At 41.1% G+C, this 25,028-nt stretch overlaps 1 protein-coding gene across 6 annotated transcripts in view; it reads left to right on the top strand.

Moving 5' to 3' along the window:
- The window catches only part of ITPR2 (inositol 1,4,5-trisphosphate receptor type 2), a 265,055-nt gene that overhangs the window by 13,279 nt on the left and 226,748 nt on the right, over nt 1-25,028 (top strand). For all 6 annotated transcript variants that reach the window (XM_068950023.1, XM_068950014.1, XM_068950029.1 and 3 more), the window contains one exon: nt 21,078-21,148. In XM_068950023.1, the coding sequence (XP_068806124.1) occupies nt 21,078-21,148 (71 nt within the window). The remainder of the gene's footprint in view (nt 1-21,077; nt 21,149-25,028) is intronic.

The raw sequence follows: 25,028 nt of genomic DNA, 5'->3' as shown, positions 1-25,028 counted from the left end.
CTGTGTCCAGGAAAACAAGAATTTATAAATTCTTTCTGAATAAATGACCCAGAAAATACCTGGCACCACCACAGATTTTTCTTTATAGTGGAAATAACCCTTAAGTCTCCAGAACTGACATGATCACTTGTGACTAAATGATAACCTGGTATCATGAGTTGGATCCAGCTTCCAAGATGGAAATTTGTGAGCTAGTGTTCTTGTGAAGCCACAGTACAAGAGTTTAAGGAACAGAGTCATAGAAAGTCATGTAAAAAATGCCCCCCCCCAAGAGAATAAATATGATCTCTAATGCAAGAACTGGATGTCTTTCAGAAAGAGTTAAAGCAAAAATAAAATGTTATCTGGAACAAGAGCTGGTTGCTCGTCAGAAGGAATTAAAGGAGTATCTGGGGAGGTTTCCTAGTGAACACTTTGAAAAATCTGTCTGAGCAAGTTTGAGAAATGAGCTGACAACACACCTACTCTTGAACAGCAAGGTGGATCAGTGGGATATATATGATTACTGTGTGTCAAATATATGATTACTGTGGTCCTGATCTAGTTTTCCACAAAGTAAAGATGAAACAAGCTTTGGATACTTTGTATTTGAGCCTCAGCAAAGTCTTGCAGAATTTAGAGGTGATCTTGCTGATTACTTGTGATTGCTGTAGTCATCAGTTTATCTCAGTGTGGAGACATGGGTATAAGAGCATAAAGGGGAGTTTAAAGGGTGATGAAATCTGACAAAATTTTTGAACTACCTGAGGAGAACTCCTGTTGATGCTTGAAACTTCATAGATTTTCATCATTATTTATCTGAGGAAAAAGTGCATGATCAAGACAGACTGTGCTGAGGCATCTTGAGGGCAACTTGCCCTTTGGTTGTAGGAATTAATAGGTCTGTGCTTTCACAGGTATTCACAGATCTGGGAGCATCGTGGTGACCTTGATGCCTAATCCAGAGGATCTCTTTAGAGGCTAGTTGCAGGCATTGTGTTAGGCAGGAGATCAAAGGACTGGTTATTCCAGGAAATGACTCTGCTGAAGAGGAGATTACTTTTTCTTCCCTTCCCATAACTGGCAGAGATGCAAAAACTCCTGCATCACCCACTTGGAGAATGTATTTGGGGTTCCTGAAATAGACTTCAGAGCAGCTAAAAGCTTCCCAAGGAGAGGATTTTGAGAAATAATTGGTTCTTGCAATCTTCTTAAAGTGTAGAATGGCAACATAAAACTTTTATGGTCACATTGGGCAGACTTGGAATTTAGAAGTGAGATAGTATGCGAGAGGTGGCAGAAAATGGTAATCGGTACCAGTATTACCTGGTTGTGCTAGGTCAGAAGTTGTATTGAGGCTTTGAAACTGCTGGAATAGAGGGGCTGCAAAAGCCATAGTTGATTTGAAGGAAAGTATGATTCGATGAAGAGTGAGCAGGATGTGGAAAATGGTGCAGGAAATGTGATATTTGTGCTGTAGATAAGACAGAGAGAGCCCCAGTGCAGCAGTATCTTGTGGAAGCATCAATGGAGTGTGTTGCTGAAGCGCTTAGGTTTTCTGCGAGAGAGAAACTGATGAGACTGTCAATAGATATTATCAAGACTTATTTCATATAATGGCCTGAAACTGGCAAAGTCAGATGCCAAAGGGCACTGGAAATAGAAGAGACTTTGCTGAATGATTTTTGGAAATTTAGAATGAAGGGTAAGTCATCTACAACTCAAAGGAAAATTGAAAACTCAAAGTGTTTCAGTAGGTAGACTGTAGGCTTACATAAAACGTGCACTATCTCAGTGTGCTCGCAGGCTGATGGTTGTGGTAGAAAGGGTCATTATGGACCTCTATCTTCAAGTGGCTTATTTTGTAGAATCAAGAAAATTAGGACACTATATCCCATTCTCCTTGAGGGCTTATTTAGAACAGCAGTGGTTGAGAGAATGAATATGCTCTAGAAGTTATTTTCTTTAAATATAAAGCAAAACTCTTTATAATAAATCAGTTTTGAGGTGATTTGGGCTGTGCGGAAAACCGAACACTAGACTGGAAAAGTTCATTCACGCCTGGGTGGAAATGCAAGCATCTTTTGGACGCATTCCTCCGGGAAAGTGTGGAGGTAGGGATCGACTGGATATGAGAGAGACGTAATGAACCATGGATAATACAGTCTCAGTTGCATCTTGTGCCTTGCTTTTGTGTGTAGTTGAGATACAGTGTGTTATAATAGTCTAGCTTGTAGTGATAAGTACATGGACTAAAGAGACTATGGTCATGTCCAGAGGAAAGAAGAAAGGTTTCTAGAAAGCTGGGATGAAATAAAACATTTTTTTGCAAATGCTTTCTGATTATCCAGATTTAACAAGGGTCATACAAGAGCTGGAGGTGTTTTATCTCTTTGGCAAATAAGGATGGACAATAGCTTGTCAGCCCTTCTTTCCAGGCACTTTAGTCCTGTGAGGGTGCTGAAGCTATTGTAATCCGAGACTTGCTTGAGTGATGAAATGTCTTCAGATATCTTCAAATACTTTGAGTGGTCTCTGCTCCTTGGTTATGAGCTGTTGGTGGATGACATTACCTGTTGAGGGAGCTTTGGAATTTCTACTTTTTAGCTGTTCTTTGCTCAAGAACACAACATTATTGTGGGATGGTAGTTTGAGAGATCAGATCTGAGCGATTATTTTCTAAGTTTTGGACAAAGGCGCTGAATATTTCTATTAATAAACAGGCACATTTTTTTCCCCTGGCTTTGGCAGCCAGGATCAGTTTTGTAAGCTGCACCTTAAATATCTTCTAGGAGCTCTTGAATTTCTCCATTTAAAATGGGAGTGAATTCAGCTGAAATAAATGAGGCAGGTTATTCAAGAGGAGAAGAGGGAGGAAGGTTTTTATATGCGTTCAGTGAAGTCTACTGGTAGCTCTTGTCTGATGTTTGGGCTTGGTCTCTGAGCTGTGCAGTTTGAGGTGGCTCACTGTGATCCCCCATTTCCAGCATTTAATCTACTGTATCAGCTGTGGAGGAGCAAGAAGTACATCTTATTCCACTTATTCAGCTCCAGAGCTCTGAAAGAGCAGTTTGTGCTGGCAGTGGTGTACTTCAGAACACCTTTTGCGCCACTGACAGTGCTCGGACTTTCTGCCAAGGTGCTTGCAGCTTGTGTGGCTGGTGTGAGGATGTTGAGGGGAAAATTTTGTTACTGGGGAGTCCACGCAACCAAAACAATAGATTAGAAACGATATTCTGTTAGCACTGAGAAATCAGTCTTATTGTGCACAGCTAATTCTCCTAGAGTAGCCTGAAAAATTGGGGAGTCTGAATCTCGGGCTGCAGATGAGCTTTTTTTCCCCCAATACCTTTTGAAGGAAAGGAGATGCTCTGATTCCTGCTCAGATTAGGGTTTTATCTCAGGAGGCTGATGACTTCTCCAGTACCTAGTCTCTAGACTGAAGGATCTTCTGGAGAGACAGTGCATGTGAAGAGCCTGAAGATCATCTGGAAGAAGCTGACTATTCTTTGTGAAAGATCTAAATGTCCGAGGTCTTTTCTGTAGAGCCAGAGCTCTCCTAGGAGAGGCAGCGGACAAGACTCCAACATGTCCCAGGTGGCTAGCAGCTCTTTTGTGAAGCTGATGGATTTTCTTTTTGGAAGTCTGTAGCCCACTGATAGGCCAAGTTCCATTTCTTCTTTTCTTCTTTCTTCAATGTGTTTAGCCCGGTTAGGTTTAATAAGATGGGTCTGTCTGTCTGTCTCCCCCACATGACCTCTGAAATGATTGCTAGAGTTACAAACAAATTTGGCAGAGGCCGTGAGTGCTTAAAGGTATTAAATTCATGCCAATTTTATGAAATTGGTGGGTGGATTGGGTAGAAGGACCATATCAGTGCCTGCAATGAGAAAAACAGTGCATACAGTTCATCCCATTCTCATCTTGTTTGGCCAGTCATTATGTGGTAGTTTGGAGGCAGCCAGAAGCTGTGCAGTGGGCAGCTGCCCTAAAGCAGGTGGGAGGCACAGGGGGAGCTGGGACTGTGGTGGGGTGGCCATATATGTTACAATGGGAAACCAGAATTGTGGTGGGGAAGGGAAGCACTTGAATATGTGGAGAGCTATAGCACAGAGGGTGGTTTAGGAGAAAGCGTTTGAAAGGGAAGTAAGGCCATAATCCATAGGAAACCAGATTTCATTGATTCTTCTGCTCATGGAGCAACTCTTTCTTGGAATGTACCATATTCTACATCTGGAGAGAAAGAGGCCTTCTCCCCCCCCCCCCCCCGCCCCTTCCCCCACCTCCTTCTGGTGTATAACTGTTTTAATGTGGGATATAAAATGTCCAGTGGAGATTGTCTGTGCTATTTCAGGGTTGAGGATGACACTGAGCCATGTCTGAGTGATGTAGGCAAAACCTGAAACTATTCCAAAAAAGACCCTGTGCATAATACGTTGAAGATATTTGTCCTTGTAATTTGGCAGCATTGAATTGATCTCATGTTGTTCTTTGAACCTGTGCATTTGCGTGGCCAGGTGAGTTTCTGGATTTCTGATTTATGTTAGCCCCAATACTGAGATAGCTGCTTTCAAGTGGGTCTTGGCCAGAAGGGAATGGCTGGGGTGCATTGGGAAGTCTTATTTTACTCCTGCCATCTTTTGCTCCTATGTGTAGAGAGGGGGAAATGGGATATTTGTGCTGTCTAGTCGATTCCCTTACAGTTGATAATTGACAACTTGCCAGAGTCAGTTGTTTTCTGGGCATTTTGCATTGCCGGGGAAGTCAGAAGAGAATCTTATCCAGACACCAGCTGAAAGTGTGTCCCACAACTGTGACAACATCTGTTCAAAGTTAGTTGCCAGTAACTTAAGCGCAGCCTTGGTGCATACAAGACCTGTGATGCCTTTTTCTGATTTCAGGATGACAATCTGAATACAAACAAAGTTCTATTTTGGGTGCTCATTTCTTAGAAAAAACCTAAACTTGAAAGTTAAAAATAAACAAAAATACATTCTAAAACATCTTCAGACTGAAGGATTAGGAAAAAAGCAACAACAAAGATTCAAGCTCACTTCTGACTTCCATAATTGCTAACACAAAGCTGCAGACCAGCTAGATGGACTGGACATTGCAAGGAGCAGGAACAATTTGTTTTGCTTTGAAAGGTGCCAGAATAGCGAGCAGTAGTGCACATTCGAAGGAATAAATCCTTGTTTCCACATTCCATGTTTCTAAGAAAAACTATTCATTTAGGTTTAACCAATGTCTTTTATGTCTTAATGGATAACAGCCGAGTAGTTAATTTCTGGGGTCCAATTTAGGGCACTACCAGTGAAAAATTCATAGGTGAGTAAGTTGTGGTATCAGAGATTAGCCTGCCTTTTGATTTGCTGGATAGTTTTTCAAACCAGTGAGGCTTGGATATACATTTACTCTGCAAGCTATTTTTATCATTGGCTGCTCCTCATTATTCATCATCAACACAGTTTATGTGAGTGCTTCTTAGCTCTCTCCAAGCAATATGAGTTCAGATACTTAAACAATTTAGTAGATGATTTGTGCTAACGTAGTTGACTGTTGCTTAGAGACAGTCAGGCTCTGAAAGGCTGTGAAATGAATGAACTAGTCTAATGTTTACTTTTGCCCTTTCCTACAATTGGGTCAACTTAGTCATGTTATTGAATGCTGTGATCTATGGCTATCTCAGGCTTGTCACTCAAAAAAGTGTCAGGCATCACCTGAACTGATGCTGTTTTACTTCTGCGTGTCAGATCAGAAGGTACTAGAGAATTCTGCTTGTGAAAGGTACTTGGGGCAAGGCTGGCATCCACATTCTCCGATCTGAGAGAAAGCTTGAGATGAGCATGTCTGTCTTAGCAGGAGGCCAGACCTTGGGCCACTCAAGCTAAAGCATCTCAATGTGCTCTTAAAAGGAAGTGTTAATCAAAATATAGCAGACAAATTGTTTATGTGAGTAGATGAGATTAACCTAGGCAACGTGGTGCTTTCTGAGTTGCAGAAGCAACTGTATAACCATATAAAGGCTGTGCTGTAGAGATAGTTGATTGGCTTTTTGATTATCTAAGGAAACCTGTAAAGGTGATAAAAATTAAACTGATTTTGGGTGAGTGCTATCTTATCATTTCATATCAGCTCACAGCTGAATATTTATTATTTTCTACACATGAATGAATAGGTAGTTCTAGCTAAGGCAGTGAGCAGGTTTTTAATCTTTGTGTGCCAGGCAATGGGTTAACTTTTTGTGATAATGTGTAGGAGTCCAAGAGGTTTGTGGAGTGATAAGGAAAAGGTTAGGGTAGTTTTTCTCTGCTGAATATCGTTGCACAATATTAGATTGGCTTTAGCAGCACTTTTAGGCAGGGGTTGTGTACACCAATTAGTTTGTTTAATTTGAAACGAGATCTGAACTTTGGTATGCCTTTTTGTCCAGGGTCCTCTTGCAGGGAGACCATCCAGTAGCAGGGCAGCCTTGCTGGTACCATTGAAAACTACTATGGGGAACGAGGGAGGCAAGGGTCTTACCCTACCTTAGGATCTTGGGCTTGCCTGTAATTGCCTTCAGGACTGTACACTGACACAAAGCAGATGTAATACACCAGAATATCCTGAAAGGTAGAATGAATTCTTCCTGGAGATGACCACTAAAATGTATTCCATTTATTTATTTATTTATTTATTTTAAAAAATCTTGAACTTTAATAAAAGTAGAGCCCTAGAGAACTGACCTCTCCAGGAAGGAAAACAGGTAACTTTTTATTGTGTGCTCCCATGGTCCCCATTGTATATAATCCTGGTCTAAATTTGACCAGGATGAAAACCAATTAATAATGACTACATAATGCACTGCCTACTGTGTTTCCACCTTACTTGACTTCCTTTTGGTAACCTGATAGTTTTCGGTAATCCAGGTCCTGTCTCTTCTTCTCCTGTCACCATTAATACTCTTTCCTTTTTCTCCTTCCCCTAGCTCCAGCAGGTGATGGGCTTTGACCTTCCCCCCCGCAATGTCTCTCCTTTGTTCCCGAGGCCTCAAGCTCTGTCAGTGTGGTGTCATAAGGCCTGCCTTTCTCGAAACGTGTTGAATTTTGCCCCCTGTTCACCTACCTGTTGGTTGAGGGAGCCTGTGGGCACATGTTGCAATTGAAAACCGCTCTCTGTAGCAGAGGGTAAGGTAAAAAATCGTGAGTGACTTCTTCCGAGTTGCAGTTAGGATTCTGCTCTGGGGGGCAGGCAAGCCCACCCTAACTTCCTTCCTACGCAATGCCTCCTACCGGCCAGAGTTAAGCAGACGCTTGTCCAGTGTTGTAACAGGTAGCGATGGTGAATGGAGAAGGGGAAATGATTTTTTTTCCATGGATACAATGAAAGGAAGCACTGCAAGAAACTGAGTGAGGTAAAAGCTTTCCCAGTACATTACCTTGTAACACTTTTTCATCCTGTTTCCCTGTTCCAAATCCTCTTTGGACTCGTGCAGATTACTAATTCTAGGGAAACATTGGGGAGGTTCACATGCAGCGCTTGGCCTTCTGACAGCTTGCTTGTACTGCTGCCAACTGCGAGAGGCAGAGGGGTGAGGGAGCCCTTGCTGGCCGATGAGGAAGGAACTGCCAATATTACATTGCAATAGAGTGAAGCATGGTGGAACAGCTTCGCTTTACCAGCTTACATGGAGAGGAGGCTGTGTGATAGCCTTGCTTTGTCAAATCAAGGGGAGAAAGAGAATCTTGATATGCCCTTTGATATGGGCAGGAGAAGGGAAGCTCTTGCCTATCTTAGCATGCTGGAGCCAGTTCAGAGCAATGCCATTTCATTGCTGGCATAGCAAAAGGAATAAGAAAATGTCCAGTAGCTATGTAAAAGACAAGGTGGGGGGGAGGCAGAGGAAATACTTGAAGATGTCTGCAGTGTTTCCTGTTTGTTTCTGAAAATTATGAGTCAGATGCCCCACAAACAAACAAACGTGTTTAAAAACTCATGAGATCTAAAAAAGTAATCACGTGTGGATTCTTTCTTTTAACCTTCTGGTTTTTGAGCTTTAAGGACAAGACCATTTTTTCACATTTCTCTACACAGCAGTGATGGCAAGGAATACATGCTCTTTTGCTTTTAAATGAAATTTGAGTTTTTTCTTTTTTTAATATTAATTTGGCATCAGGAGCTAGACAATTAGAAAATATACCAAGTGTCAGAAGACTCAGAGTAAAAAGTGTGACACTTTCTCAGTTCTTCTGCAGTTGATTACCATTGACTTTAAAAGCTATTGGAACAGGATTTACTCCTAACTCTCAAGCTGATTTGTCTTTGGTGCATGAAATATACCAAATGCCTACTTTGGCATAGGAGGGAGAAGGTGGATTGTATGTACCTGGATTGTGTGTGAGACAATGCTTTCAACTCGTTGATCCAGAAGGAGGAACCATACTTCTTTTCCTGGAGCTTTCCCAGGTAAAATGTAGTCTACATCTTTAAATCCTGTGGATTTTATGGGATTGTGACATGAACATTAATACGAAGTATATGCATAGCAGTAACGCACTTAAAAGGAAGGATAAAGTGGATTCCGTTCTTCTACTTACTGTATCACTGAAGTGCAAGCCTTTGTAGAAGATGAGATTTCTTTGTTTCTCTGCCAGTTAATTCCCAGTAAGCGTACATAAGTGATAAAGAACTCCAGTTCTCCAAATGGAAAGTGATTATTTGCAGGTGTTTTTCCTCTCTTAAGGTGTCAGGAGAAACTGTATGAAGAGAGCTGAAAGCATTTGGGTTCAGCTGAAAAGAATGCTGCTAAACTGGAGGGCCTGAAAGTAAAAGGCCAAATTCATTTCTTTGTAACAAAGCTTAGTAGGTGATATAACTTTTGGACAACTGACAGCAGAGCCTGGGAGTCCTCGTTCTTCAGTGTTCGGCAGATTCATTGCTCCATTGCTTAGGTGGTGATAAAAATACCCACTCTATCTCCAGTTCAGCATAAAGTTGTCAGCACATATGGTGCAAATGGGAGTGCTAGCTCAACAATAAGACCGTTTTCAAAAATTTTCTGCCACATCTATAGTAATACATGGAAATGTGCTCATGTGTGTTCTGCAGTGCTGAGAGGTGATCATCTATACCAATAAGCTGCATGATTTCCTGGCATGATTTTGGCATATTCCTGCTATTGCTCTCTGCATATCCTGTGCAGGAATAAGGGCTGGAGAGTTCGTGGAAACTCTGCTGACATAGACGTGGGTTTTTCTGTGCCACTTGACCTCGGTGCCTGGGTGCGTTAGTTTGCTAGGTATAGCCTCAGTGTGTTAAAACCAAAAGGGGTGCCAGCCTGCATTGTGTTCAATTTGAGAAAGGTTTTGAAGCAAGTTTGAGGATGGAAGCTGCTTATTGTGGCGTTTTCCCATTTTAAGATACCAGTTATGAAAGCTTCATGCAAGCAGTGCAGCAGTGCCTTAGCTCTTTTTCCACCTTTACCTTTATACCTGTCGACCTGCACAGAAGCTATTGTTTTGCCATTTCATTTATGGCTGCTTTTTCCTGACTCACCTACTTCCCAACTCTTTTACCGTATGAAAGGAGTATTCCCAAGCATTTCCTGTTCAGGTTGCTTCTTAGTGCAAGTTAGTCTCTTAAGCGAGCATGTACAGGTTGGGTGTAGGTGTGGCAAAGGGCTCTGAGAACTGCTCCCAGCTACTGGGAGAGCGACTCTGAAGTAATCTGGAACAGCTCCCAAAATGATCTGTTCCAGAAGGAAACTGGCTCTACTTAGCTTAAAAACAAGTAAATGAAGTCACTGTAATTTCTCAGCTGGCTTTTGTTCGGAAGTTATTTTTTTCTTTGATGCAAAAGAAACAGAAAAGCAAAGAGAATCTGCAAAAATTCCTGGCCCAACCACAGAAATTTGTAAACATTTATCATTGCAAAATGAATGTTTAAAAAAACAGTCTTTTGTTTAGAAAATTGAAACACGTGTTGATGTAAAGTGCTCTCTTATCCTTTAATAAGTGTGCATAATTCTCATTAGCATCAGTGAGAGCTGGACATATATCAAAGGGTGAATGGACCTCTTTCAGTGAATTCTTGCAAACCAAGTCATTGTCCCTGGAAGCAGAAGTAAATGCTGAAACCAGCAATGGGATTCTGGGAGTTGAATTAGATGTTGGGTATAGCTTTGTGGTGGTTACACTCTTAAACTGAGAGCTATCTCCTTTCATCCTAGAGCAAAGCCAGCCAGCACCATACTTATGAAGTGCTGCCTTCAGAAGAACATGGTTAGGGAGGGTGCTTGTTCCAAGTGTAAAGCCCAGATTTGTTCTCTGGGTCAGCATATAGCACCCATGTGGAAGGGAGCTGCAGCCACTGATGGTCCAAGTCCTGTTGCCTGATTGTGGCGGCATAATAGTGCTATTTTGCACTGAAGACAGACTCGGGGGTAGTTAAACCAAAATTCACTACAGAAAGAATATTAAAAACACTGGGTCAGATTCTTAGCTGCTGTTGAGTAGCACTGTTTGACTAGCCTCAGTGGAATTACACATGTTCATGCTAGCTACGGACTTGTCACCATTTGAAGGCCTCTGAAATCAAATGGGTCCATTCTTTGTTTGGTATCCTGACATAGCATGAAGTTTGAAATACAGAGTATTTTGGTAGCTATGTTATGTAAAAAAGGAAAAGCTGTTGTTGCTGGATTATTTTTTTTGACTGGAGGAAAAAGTTACAGAGAAGTACATACGATTCTCCATTGCTATGTGAAATAAACACCACCACAGAGTGTATAAAATGTCAGTGTTTTGATTAAAAAGTGTTTTACACCCACATATTACACAACATTTGACATCAGTTGGTTTGTGAGTTTATTACTGTTGATGTTAACAAAATAGAGAAAGAACTTGACTTGATTTCCAGGTCCTAGATTCCAGGTTGAGTTTGCAGGATTGATAATTTGTGTGTATGAGAGTGTATATTTACGTGTGTATGTATGTGTCTGTCAATATATGTTCAACTAAATGTAAATTTCCTATTTCTCTCATTTTGCTTGTGCTTCCTTTTTATATTAAGGGTTGTCTTTTTGATGTGTAGGTGTGAATGCCTTAATTACCATTTTCAGTGATGAAGTCACTTTTTTGATCACTGGACAGATATTGGTGTTTCTCAACAGTATTTTCTGAGCAAACTTTTCCCTCTACTTTCATTAAATGGTGTGAACGATGGCAAATTCAGCCTTTCCATTTCCTTTCGTTAGTATGCATGTCTTCAAAGCAGTCCTTTCAAGTGAATGTTCACAAATACGTGCAACATTTTTGCATGTAGCTATAGACAAAGCTGAATAAGAAGCATGAATTCTTCTGATGTGAGTTGACTGTTGAATCTCTTCTGATACGATTATTTTGTTTTCTCTCTGCTGCTGTTGGCTTCTCTTTGCAGTCTCTGGCTGAATGGCTAACCTTGCAACAAATTCTGCATGTCTACTTGCTTCTGAGACTGGGGGAACTATTAATATTAATAGGAGCTCTTTTCTGAAATTACTCTGATAGGGACAGATTTGTGAATTACATGCCTAACTTTCATGTGATGATGGAGGCTTACTTGCTTCTGAAAATCCCATGCGTAGTTACCGGTGGTCACAGTGTCAATGTTGTTCATATATGTTATGTTAATACCTAGTAATTCTACTTCCTCCATGCTTTTTTTTTTTTTTTTTTAATGTTGGGAAGGCTGTGTTGCAGACCTGTTTGGGTAACTAATGTGTAGGCAAGCAGAGTTAAAGTTATACCGTTAATCTTAATTTTCTTATTTCCTTCTACTGGATTAGCTAAGCAGTACTGTGTTTATGTTTGGCCATATCGTAAACGTTGCAGCTTTTGCATTCCATGGGTAGCTAGTTGGAGTAAGGTTTATGTACAAGAGGTGCAGAAGTTAGGTTGTATTTAAAGACGTTGATGAAAATAAATAAAGGGAATATTTGGGGATTATCTTAGACGCTTGCGGCATGTGGCCACTGCCCTGAAGAATATGTATATAAAGCCTCTTTTGAATACTATATGTGGGCTAATACTTTAAACATCCTGTAGCACAGCCTATGAGCAGATGATGACATTTTTGGCTTTTAGTATATGATTATGTGCTCGAAGAGCTACAATATTTTAATACATATGTTTGCTTATATGTCCCACTTTTTACGTGTTGGCTTGAATTGATTGAATTTCCAGTGTTAACAAAATTATAATAATTGATATAGCTATCTTCACCTACTCTGTTTTGTGTACAATTACCTAAAACAATTCTTCACAGCTATCACTGCGAGGAATAGTTGAGTGAGCTTAACTGAAACTGAAGAAAGATTTTTGCTTTTGTTCTCACCACACCCCGGTGATTAGAATCTTTTGAAACAAACTGTATTAGCGGGTAAATAAAACACCCTTGAATGTGTATTGTGGGCCATGCTGGATGTCTTTTCAAAAAAAGACGATGGCTTTTATCCAGCAGATATGTGCTCTTTGTCCTCGATATGTATGCACAGTAAAGTATGTTTTTCTATGATGATTTTAAACCTGGAAGGGAGCACGCACTTCTGGAGTGCAATGTTACAGGAAGCTGGGTGAGGGCATGAGGAATTTCTCAGCCAGGTCCATCTGGGTTTCCCATCCACGTCTCAGCCAGACACAAGAAAAATTGCTATTCCCTTCAGTTCAAACTAGGAGGGATGGTCTTGTAGAGGGGTTGGAGAGTGGTTGGGGTCTTCACTTACTCGTTTTGCCAAAGTGTGGTCACTTCAAAGTTAGGCAAGTAGCAAATAGGCAAGGGAGAGAGGTAGGTCGTGTCCAGAGGGTGATTCATCCTGCTGTTTTACACATCCATCCTAGAACAGGTTGATATTGCCCTCTGGAGGTGCCTGTCTCTCAGTCTTGACTACTGAGGGACTTAGATGATGAGTTTGAGGTAGATACCATGAGCTTACGTGGCTGAACGCAGGAGAGAGAAATCCCATCTCCAGGCGAGCTGGGCTTGGCAATGGATATGCTTGGTAGTAGTATGGGTGGTGGTGGGCTTATTCCTTCTGAAGAGTCTCCAGCACAACTGTGCAGTCAGTGTTGATGCTGCTTATCATTTAAACTTCACTTCATCCCTCCCTGTGCTTTTGGCAAGTGGGCTTATTGGGGTGAAATCTTGGCCTTGCGGAAGTCAGTGGAAATTTTGCCAGAGAGTTCAAAGGCAGCCAGGACTTCACCCAAAACAGAAAACATGTTAGTCCTGGAAAAGTTGTCCAGTTTCTCAGGTGATGCAAATTCTTAGTTTGTCTATGTTTGGCAAGCTGCTGCTGCTCGCTCTCAGAAAATTTTCCTAATACTCCTTTTATCCTTTCAAGTTCTTAGCTTTAAAATAGCATTTCAATAATAATTTCATCCAAAAGTATGATTTCCTGTGTGAGATTTTTCTTCTAATACCGTTAGGCTATCATGATGTTCTTGTAGGACAGAGGCTTAGCTTATATATTTTCTAAAAAACAAAGAAACAAAAAAAGACCAGACATTTCCTTGGTTTTATGGGAACATAATTTGTTTTTCACACCTACTAAGACAAACTGAGGCCAAAATGAGCCTGTAAGCAGAACAGGAGCATTTCAGAGAAGTGCAACAGGACTTTGTGTGAGTGGGAATTAAGCTGGGTGGGGCAGACTGGCCCACCTCTTCTTGCCATTGCTGGTTCTGAAGTACCGTTTTGCCTGTAGAAAATGGGTATTTTTTGCACCACTAAAAATTGACTAAATTTGTATAGCTGCATTGATGTGAGGAACTTGAAATGCTGTCCAAATACGTATTTATTTACTTGACAGAAATTGTTGTCCCCAAGTTAAGGCTCTGTACCAATTTTGTCATGAATAAATGAGTTACCTGTTTATGCTAGCCAAGAAAATTAAAGAATCAAGACTAGAATCTAAGCATCATGTCGTCTCCTCTCCACTGTAATCTTCAAATAGCCCTATATTCTGTTGTTATAATTTATTTTAACTTACTTAATGTTTTAAATGTTTATGTAACTATAAAATAGATAAATAAATTTACTGAACAGATTTCTGAAGCTTTTATAAGCTAAAGGCATGAGTTGGATATCATGCAATACAAAAGAATAACACAGTGACGTTCAGGATTTATAGCTGGAATATTTAATTGAACAGGCGAAAATGCTGCTTTTTTTCCCCTCTGATATGCAAGCCTGCAGGTACAGTTACAAGAATATTTGAATGCACTATCAGATAAGGAAAAAACTCCAGGGCTGATTACTAGTGTAATTGTTAGTGCAACTCAGGAGCTGCCTGCTTGCAGGCGGTTGTTTAATGCATGCTCGATATCTTGCTTTCTGCCCTTCTGTCTCCTTGGCATTTGATAACGCAATCCAAAGTGACCTACACAAGCATTTTTCAGTATGGTAAGAATGGCTGAGTGTTCCTGATCTGTGTGGCTGAGATAAAATGCACTTACGTTCTTGTTCGTGAGGATGGTTTATAGTGAAATTTGTCATCTGTTTAAGACACTTTGACAGTTCAGAATACTTTTAGATGCATAGAAGTATGTTTGTTTTTGCAGAGTAATGGCTGTTTATTTAGTAGCTTCTTTCAGCCTGTGTTGAGCTTTGTGTTTGTAGGAATTAAAATTTGTTCAGAAAAACGAGGATAAAATTACTGAAGTTAGAGGCAGACAGGAGTCAGGTTGTTTAGTGTCCATCTGGGCTGCTGTGCCTCACTGGCATGTAGTGCGGTTATGTTTAAATATTGCGTGCTGTGATCCTCCCATTTATCAAAAGGGATTTTTAACATGGAATCTTCCTAAGTGGTACAGGGGCCTAATGGATACGTACAAGCAAGATCATTTTTATTTTCTGTGCAAGCTGGGGTTAATGTAGGGGACCCCGAAGGACTGCAGAGGCGAAAACATGAGGACTGAAAGTTGGACTTTAGAAAAGAAGATGGAACAAAGGACAAATCTCATACAGCAGAGCTAAAACACAGAGCTGTAGGATCATTTGAATCAGGTTTGGTAGGCAAAAAGGAGTACGAATTCACATTTTGGGAAGGGTGAGGTATAATGACTGTAGATTTTTGGCAGGAGACCACGTGAAGCAAGCAAGAAGTGGGCTGACCTAGATGCCTGATAAGAAGTTAAATGAATTGAGAAGTGGGTGGACCTGGAGAAGAACTGGGTGGACCTGGTTGTTTTGGCACATTAGTATTTGATACCCGACTTCCAGGGCAGCAAAATTTTAATAACCCATTGTTTATTAGTGCTTGGGTTCTTAGTGATATGACTAGCACCTCTCCTCCTGAGCAGCTACTGTGCATTGGGATGTGTGGTGCGCTGGAGAGGCTTTGTAGGTGAAAGCTGTAGTTACATAGGGAAGATGTTGAGTGGAAGCTGTTTGAGAGCGGTGTTCTTGAAGAAGAGGTTCTGTATGCAAAGGGGTGTCTTTGGAGCAAAGATGGGAGGCTCTGAGTGCTGGTTCTTAGTTTGTGAGAAGGTGGCGAGGTTATGTCTTTGGGATCTAACCTTTATGGACAAAATGCTGAACAAAGGTTGCTTCTGGCCCTGCTGGTGATTAAAATGTCCAGTTCTGCTTGCTGAGGTCTGTTGTCAACGTTGTCCCCTGACAAGACCGACAGGCCTTGTGCTGCTGAGAAAATAAGTGAAATGATGATACCACAGGAGCTAAGAAAGTAAAAGCTGGGCAAGTGAGAGAGGAAACGTCTTCAGGCTGTCTAAGAGACTGTAGTTTGGCTTACTGAGCTCTTTAAGGTGTAAAATACTTTGTGTATGTGTAAAGGGTACCAAACTTGCTCTGTGTGCATATTCCCATATATTATAATAGTAAGACATCAATAGCTGAGGTTTGTATTTTTTAACATAAATTACATTCACACGCACATATATATAGCTATATAAAATATATATATGGTTATATATGTGAGTGTGTGTGTGCAACAGTCTGTGTTGTCTCTACTTTTGCATTAGTTTCTCTACTCTTTTACGTAATAACATTGGCTATGAAAAGTGAAAGTGTCTCTCTGTTGGTAGGAAGAGCCAAAACACCTTTCAGGATGATTTTTTTTTTAAATTGAAGGCACAGTTCCGCAAGACTAGAGATAAAAGAATGAATGATAGCTTTTATGTTATGTAGCTGCTTTCTTGGATGCTACTAAAAGCACCTTACATTATGAAAGATCCCTCAAATTCATGAAATTCATCAGCATTGCTTTTTTGGTAGAACCTTTTTTCTTGCGTTGTTTGGGTGCTTCCGGAATGTATTTGTAACTCAGCAGTAATTTTAAAATAACTCATCAGTGCAAACGTTTTTTCTGGGACTATTACTATGTAACTCCTCCTTGACCCTTGCACTACATCTACAAGTTACTCAAAGCCTTTGATGTATTTACCTTTAGACTGTGTTAGGTAATCAGGATAGCTTGTAGGACATGAAGATTTATCCAGTGTATATGATCCATAGCTAGAAACCCAACTGTCCCGTCATTAGTCCTTTCTGCCAATGTGTCTGCCTAATCAATTATACTTCTACCACTGAGTCCTGCTCCTCCCCTCAATGCGTCCTTCCTCCCGTCTCCCCAAACACACGTGGTGTCTTCACATGCATATTCTGTTCTCCTCTGAAGGAAAGCTCCTGTAACGGCAGCTGCTGCACCCAGTAGAAAGATTTAGTGGGAATTACTGCAACCACTTCCCCACTTCTATCTGATGCCTGGGCAGTGGAGAGCTATTAGGAGCTGTAAGAGAAGTTTGAAATTATTTACGTTAAGCAAGATCTGAATACAAAGAACAAATAGTATTAAATGTTGATCCTATTGTCTTTTAGCTGAAACAGCACCAAGGACAAGAGGCAGCACATTTCAAACTGCTTACCATCTTATATATGGAATTCATTGCCACAAGATATTATGAAGTTGAATGCTTAATAGGTTCAAAATGACTCTAAGGGATTGATAATAAGAGCATGCAGAGGTTTATTGGTTAGAATTTAAACACAGATATGGATGGGACCACCCTCAGGACATGAACTGACAACTCTCAGAAGAGGTTTATGAAGAAACTTTCACTGTACGGAAGTTATTTGGTAACTGCTTGCTGCTGATTGTTGGAGCTCTCTGACAGAAGTTTTGGAGGAGTACCACGTGGGCGTAGACCTGAGCAGAAGCCCATGCTGATGCAGCGTGGCAGCTCTCATGCTCCCCAGGTTTAATGCATCATAGGTAAAGCAGGAGCCACTGCAGAACACTGCCCGCATGAACACCACTTCTAGACAAGTGTGGTTTTGAATGTGGTGACAAACAGCATATTTAACTCCATCCAGATGGTGGGGAGGAAAATGGAGGGAGAGGAGTATAGAGGTAGGACTTAATTCTGCTGTAGGGCTTTGACCACTTCACACGGTATGGTGCACTATGCCACTTAGGCTAGTGGAGAGGTAAAATCCACCTTTGCTTTCTTCCACTATCTGCACTGAGGAGCATATTTTAACACCTAGACATTATTTTAGATGGTTTGAGTTCTTGTTTAATGTGGCTTTGTACACTTTAAAAGACATATCATAAATGTGCAGAGGACTCCTTTGTCATTTATATGCAGCCAACATGTGAAAACCTGAAATGGGTGCTATCTGCTGGGTACTATATGACAACAGAGGGCACAATGCAATATTGTCTGGTTGCAATCCGGCTAGAGAGTTGAACTGTCAAACCTTTTAAATTTGCCAAAGCTTCTTTGATGATACAGTGGCTTGAATATTTGCATAATAATTTAGATCAGTATTTAAATAGCTGCACATTTGATTGTATGGTAGAATAAGTTCTCCCTTTATCAGGAAAGTCTTCGCTACTACTGTTTGACCTCCTACACAAAACAGCAAGCAAGTGATCCTGAAAAGTGCTGTGCATTGGCTTGATAGGAGCTGCAGGTGCCCAGGGCCTTTTGTTGTTGTGCTGGTTGCTGGTTTCACACATTTCAAATAACTTGTTTTGCAGGTTGCATAGGTCATGCTTTGCTAGTTATTTAATGCAGCCACCTAGCAGGCTTCAGTAACAAACCAGCAGATGTCTTTTCTCTTACTATAAAAAGTGGGATTTGAATATTGTGCGTCCTGTATTCAGAGGTAAGTGCTCTGCATTTGAAGGGTCTGCTCTTTTCCAGGCTGCAGGATAGGCTGAAGTCCTTGCATCATGTGCAGCATGAAACTCAGCTCTCACTCTGGTACCGTGACAAGTACCTCCACAGTAAACGGGTAGCTACTGAACTCTTCAGATATATACTCCTGCAGAGTGAGTAACATTATATGAAAATTTGGGTGACTAAATTATAGGAAGGTTGCAGTATAGAGAAAGCAGTACTTCATTCAGACTTTTTCCCAGTATTGTAAGATGTTTTGTAAGAAACAAAGGCGTTAGAAGCTGAAGCACTTAAGCAGGGGCCCAGGAGGTGATGTTTCTATTCTGTCCTGCCACAGTCCTGCCACGTGTCAATTAATCTTTCTGTGCTGTTGCTTCCTGTCTATAGGATGTGAGCGGTAGCTGTTCCTTCCTCCTTTGTCTGTCTTGTCTGAAGTCTTTGGTTCCTAATGGCTGCACAACACTTTCCATGGTCCTTACCTTTGTGCCTTTAGAAAATGCTACACAAACGTAATTTATATTAATTATTTAAGGTCTATTTTCTGTGCCTGGGAAGTCTAGCATGCATTTGAATGCCGCAACTACCTCTCTTGGAGAGGGCACGAGATCTTGTCTGTTTTTCTCAGCCCCTTGTTATGTGCATGGCCTTTCTTCCAGTGATGTGGTCCTGTAATGAACCATTTGCATTTTCTACTGTATCTGCAGTTATAGTTGCCATGAGGGTCTAATGACAAGATGTTCTTTGTGAATCGTACTCAGCCTCCCGCTGTAGTATCTTCCATCCTACCAGTGTTTAACAGTTAAACCTGACTGGGTCATTCAGAAAGTCTGTGAAGGTTTTTGTAAATTTCTGTAGATTTTGTCACTTTTTGGTGTTAAAATCCTTTGGCAAGGCTCTGTCCAGCATTGCAACATTTTGGAGTCTCCCGTTTTCAAAAAATCACCTAAGCTGGTGAAAGTTGACATCCAGCTGGATTGTAAAATTGCCTCCTGCAGGTAGCTTCGAACAGTAACTCTCAGCAAACGCCAACATGGTAACATGTTGCAAGGCCCTTTCCTGCATTGCGAGGCTATGCTCAGAGGAGAGGGTGAGGATCTGTGCCACAACAGAGGAATAGGCCAAGGGCATCTTACTGCCCTCCTCCCCTTCAGCTTCAAGTCCTAGTTAGCCTCTGTCACTGCGAGTCCTTAAAAGCAAAGTATAGAGATGTCTGTTAGGAATGACATAGGTACAGTTTAGTCCTGATTTAGGGCAAGAGGAAAGAAGTTAGTCCTTTCCAGCCCTGTTTTTCCTGTGATTCTAGGATTTAGGACCTCTTTATGGGAAGCTTTGACCCACCAGATGGTGAGCAGAGGGCACCTTGCAGGGCTGACTCTTCCTAAATCCTGCTTTTCATAACTTCCTTTGTTCTTGCTAAGCCCCATTGTATAAGCCTGGCCTAATGTAGACTGCCCTAAGGCCTTTCCAAGTTCTCTTTCTCCTTCCATAACTGCGACTTCATGTCTTTTTCCTTACCGAAACCTCACATTTGCCCCCAAATATGCTGTGAGAACTGAGCCGCTGACTTCCAAAGTTCTTACTGTCATTTTTCATTGTTGGTTCTGGGAGCCAGGAGCACACTGAGCAGCTTGTTCTTGCCCTTGGCATCAGTTAGCTTGTCCGAGGTACAAAACTCATGGGCCCTCTGAGGGACTGGTCTTGCTGCCCTCGTGGCTAGATTCAAATCCTTCATCAACTTGACTGAAAACTGAATGCCTCTATTGCTTGATTTGGATGAACCCAAATTGTGCATTTTCTGGCAGTTTCCCACAGAAAATCCTTCTAATCCTGTTGCCGAATGGCAGTAGTGTGTCCTTAAACATGATTTTCCTGAATAATTGTTTGAAACGGGCAGATTATTTACAGGATACTTCCTGAAGGGAAGCTGAATTTATGTTTAGGAAGTTCTGTGATAAGATTAACAATATTCTTCTGCGAAGTGCGGTTTATAATCTTTTGAATTTTATTGTTTATTTAGCTTTTAAAATATTATCAGACGCTTATTTGCTATTTATATTTTCTGGTGTGGATTAAATAAATACTTACTCATCCCAGCAAAGGAAACTGTGCTGCAGTGACTTTTGATCAGAGAGCTGAATCTTCATTTCACATGACTGTCCTTGGAGGATGAGAGTATACGCACATTTTTAAAGACTAAAATCCAAGGTGCTTTATCTGAGTCCAGATTCTAGTTCCAAATAAAACAGTGTTGTGAAACAGCAGGTCACTGGAAAAAAAAAAACCCTTCATGTCCCAGTTGTGTAAACAGGTCCACGTGGGGATGCTCTGGTGTGCATGCCTTTAAAAGGCTCCATGTGGATACAGGAATCTGTGGGACAGCTGGCAGGTTTCAGGCCAAGATAACTTTAAATGGAGCCTAGCAGAACTTTTCCTTTCTCATATCTGATGCAGAGGTAGCTCCTCAGCCTTTCTCTTTGAGGTCTTGTTCCAGGGCCATTTTATGTGGCTCAGAGTCTTTCTGTTGATTGTGATGGATTTTGGATTATGCCTCAGGATAATGAGAGCTGCATAAAAGCAAACTGTTTCTGATTCAGGGTTAATGTGCTGTTACAAAAGAAAACAAAAGTTTTACACGTAACATCAACGTGAATGTTGTAACAAAAGAGACTTTAACCAGATTTAAACGAAGTGAGTTCTGAAATACTGGCTTTACTTTAGTGCAACAGAAGAAATCCTCTTTCTCAAAGGAGAATGTAGATTTTTCTTTTCTTGGTTATGCTGAATAACTGCAATATTAGCGTTTCTGAGGTATTTTTGACTTGACCTGGAAAAATGTGTAAACTTCTGTTCCCAAGGTGTGACAAGTATGTCTCTGCAATTACATGCGCTGATGTCAAATAGATGACTTAATAAGCCTAATAACTTTTGTTTTTCTAGGTTAGTGGATGACAGATGTGTGGTTCAGCCAGAGGCAGGTGACCTTGCTAACCCTCCAAAGAAGTTCAGAGGTCAGTAACTGAGGGTAATTTTTTAATGACTGATTGATTGATGCATGTTCTAACCTCTTGGGCAAAGATTTACCTTGATTGCCAGATTTCTTCATTGTTTGAGGACCCATTGCTGAAGTTTCAACCTGGAATGTGAATGGCAAATTTTGAGAACTGAATGCCAAACCAGAGAAGCCCTAGGGATATTTGGAAAACACAGGGAAACGGACTAATTTTCTTGTAGTCTGAGGGTCAGTTGTTCTGTCCACAAAACGCCAACCTCCCTCCCCCCGCTCTGTGACCAACTCCTTGTTCCAGCCCTGCTCTTACTGTAAACGGGAAACAAGCTTATGAGGTTCAAAACTACCAGAGCTGCTGACTTATTTATTTTTTTTAAAAAGATAAGACGGCATTTTAAGGATTCCTCCCCAAAATTTTTGTCAGGTTTTGCTTTGTTTTCACTTAAAAATGTATCTCATTTTTCTCAACTTTCTTAGACATGAGCTTGTAGATGTGGTAATTCAACTGTTTTGCTTATTGGAAAAAATAACAATGCGCTGGCAACAAGCAGTTTCTGCTTCTTGAACGCATTATGTTCAAAAACCTTTCAGTGGTATCAGAAGTGCTGTGTGTTTATATGCAGGGAAAGGAGGAGAACCTTTCAGAATCTTGTCTGTACTTGATTTAAGCCATCAGCTCTAGCAGCACCAAAGCTAAGCCTTACTAGCCTGATCCAGGCCTCTGTTGGCTTAAATTGGCCTTGATTCACACCCGTTGTGAGATAAGGACAGTTACGGCTTGCCTGTTTTAGAGCAAGTGAAACACATTTCATGCTCCCAAATCATGGCTGATGGTGCCTATTTCAGGGGGTTACGCTGATGTGCTTAACCTTATTTTACTTGCAGTATTTATGTGGTATGTATATACTATATTGCAAACATTGAGACAGCGATGCTCTGCTTTCGCAGAGTATTCAAGGATTTTTACTTCATATATTCAGGAAGCCTCACCAGTATGTTTCAGTTCCAATTGTGAGCATTCAGCCCATTTGCAGATCTTGGAAACTGGATATTGAGAAAATGAGGAATGCATACTTAGAAGCTGGTAGTAGTATGTTTCAGTCACTTGCACAATGTCACAGAAGAACTTTATAGCAGAGATGGGGATGCACCTGGTTTTCCAGAGTGCTTTTTGAGCTCCCTAGCTGTGATTTCATCCTCTCACTGCCTGCAAATATATGTTCAACTTACAGCTTTCAGGTTGCACAAAAATTGAGGTGGGGATTCTTTGGGCAGTAGTTTCTCTCACCCTAATTGGTTCACAAAGTAGAACATATCCTGGTTTCTAGATGAGACAAGGGTCACTGGAAAAGATTTGCATGTGATAGTGTAATTGCAGCATATTTCAAAATGCCTACAATACAGGAGCTGAAGGGAGATTAAAAAGACAACCTTTATTTTTTCATTCTTTTATTGTAGTTCTCTGCTGTTCTTTTGTAACTTAAAAGACAAAAGAAATGGAAAAAGCTCATAGTGTTCTGCTTTGGATTTTTCAAAAAAAAAAAAAGTGCATTCAGCAGTGTCAGAAAAGTTTGGGCATTTTGATCCAGAGTATAAGGTTATTGAACTCACAGCACTAATGGCCTGACACTATGGTGGCAGTAGTATGTGTGTATGTAGATCCGGCACAGGAGGGGAATGAGTGGTAGACAAGAAATGTCCAGCTGTTTTCTGCTAGTAGGGGAATGCAAAGACTGTACTTCCGAGTTACATTCCAGTTTCTGCAGATGAATGTTTTCTATTAGTTGTAGACAGCTTTGGCTCTGTTCCTGTTGCAACCTCTTTCCATTGCTTTCGTAACACATCCTTTTATCTCTAGCTCCCACTGCTCCTTCTTTTCTCTTCTTCCTTTCTTCCTTCTAATTTCTCCACTTCTCTGTACCTTCTCCCTTTCCCCTCCCTCCCTGCCCCGAATCTTCTTAGTAGCTGCTTTTCTTCTCTTCTTCGTTGCTGCCTCTTGCCTCCTTGCTTTTTGACTTTAGCAGCCCTCTCCTCCTGTCAGGCCCTACCCTTTTCTGTTTTAGGGCACGCATATCTGACTTAATTTTGAAGTAGTTTGCTCAACTATTGCTAGCGTTGTCATGGCACGCAAGTCTGGCTGAACTGCCACACCTGCGGGAGAAGCTAAATTAGTGCAAAAGGTGAGGTTTGTTGCCTCACCTTTGTTGAGATGATGCAACTACCATGCTATAACATCATGGCTATATCGTTAGGGGCCCCATGTAGCATCTAATAGCATTTTCATGCCACTTCAGGTAAGTGTACACAAGTAGCAGTCATGAGAATGGCTGCAGCAAAGGTAAAGCCATAGTTTGTTTTTTTTTTTCTCCTTCATCTTAAAACTCAAATTCTAAGCATAGGAATAACAGGGATGTTGCTGAGAATGCAGGAGCGACTTGCTGTCTAACTGGAGTTTAGTGCCGGGTACCACAGAGCCGCATCTCAGGGAGAGCTTTGCTCTACTCAGTCTTGAGATAGGCTACACTCAGCAAACAGTGAGGATAACGCATCTGCAACAGCCTAGATCGGGTAGGAGCTATGAGATGGTGGCGTGTAGTGAGTATAGATAGACCTTTCAGAGTATTTCATAGTCAGGCCCAAACAAGTACCTGTGGAGCATGGCCAAGGCTTTTCCAAAGGCTTAACAAATTGTGACGATTAGATGTCTTCACAGTGAGAGCACCCAGAAGCACAGCTCTGCCGCTCTTTGTCAAGTTGCTTATCTCTACTCAAAAGCACTGAAGCAAAAGTTTCTCTAAAAGTTGCCTTACAACCAAGAAATGTAAGCGAAAACTGTTTTCCCCAAGAATCTTTTGGGAAATAGCATTCAATTAAAATGGCAATGTTAACAAAACAAACAAAAACTGCTGTAAGTAGGTTCTTGACATAAAAAGAAGACTTAGACATGAATGATTAATTGAATGATTAGACATAGCAACTAAAAATAGCATCTAACAGCAGGAAGAGTAGGGCCTCTTTAGTAATGGGAACTGCTGTCTGTATGGTTTACAATGTTTTTGCCACTGATAGCCAAAATTGGTGTTGATTTGAGGTCAGAACATAACCTAAGAGTCAAAGAAGTTTGAGAAAGGCATGTTTCTAACAAGATGTTTAGAGGACTGACTCTGAAAATTAACCTCAGAGGCCCATGTTTGCTCATTTTCTGTAACATTTTATCAATCTCTTACCCCTGCCCCCACAGAAAAAGGGTTATGTTTTCTAACTACTTCTGACTCCCCTGCAGAGTTCACTCAGATATCAAATTTAGGTACTGAGCTGCTGGCCCGAACTGAAAACCTGTGTAAAGAGATGTCTCAAAATAGCAGTTTCATTTTTGTTACGTGTTTACTTTCTTTTTATTGAGTGGGTGGTAGCTATTCTAGCTTTTTTCAGAACATCCTACAAAACTGGGTATTGTTAAAGCTAAGGAAAGCTGTGGTTGTCTTTTGTTTTATGTCAGTATATAAAAACTATAGGCCAAATTCCTGTCTCAGTCACATAGGGCTGAACCTGGAGCGGTTTGTGTTCATCAGTCTGCATACTGTTGGTTTGCATCACTGTGAAGGAGGGCAGAATTTGGTCCCACACGTGTTTCCTGAAGGCTGTTGAGCAGAGAAAGCATTTACTTTTTTGTGGTCGAATTTAAGGGACTGATCAAGCCGGGTGTTTCTCATTCTGATTCTAACTGAAGTTAACGAGAGCTAAAGCACTCGGTGTCTTGATGGAACGGCTTAGCACGTTGCAAGGCCGGATTCAGTGTGTTTAGGAAAAGCAGCATGTGCCTAAAGTCCTCTTCTTCTGAAGAGAAGTCACATCACATCATCAGCAGAGCTGCAAGTTTC

Source organism: Struthio camelus, chromosome 1 (genome assembly GCF_040807025.1).
Source record: "Struthio camelus isolate bStrCam1 chromosome 1, bStrCam1.hap1, whole genome shotgun sequence".
Lineage (NCBI taxonomy): Eukaryota > Metazoa > Chordata > Aves > Struthioniformes > Struthionidae > Struthio > Struthio camelus.
The sequence above is the reverse complement of the archived record's forward strand: the minus strand, read 5'-3'. Positions and strand labels throughout refer to the sequence as shown.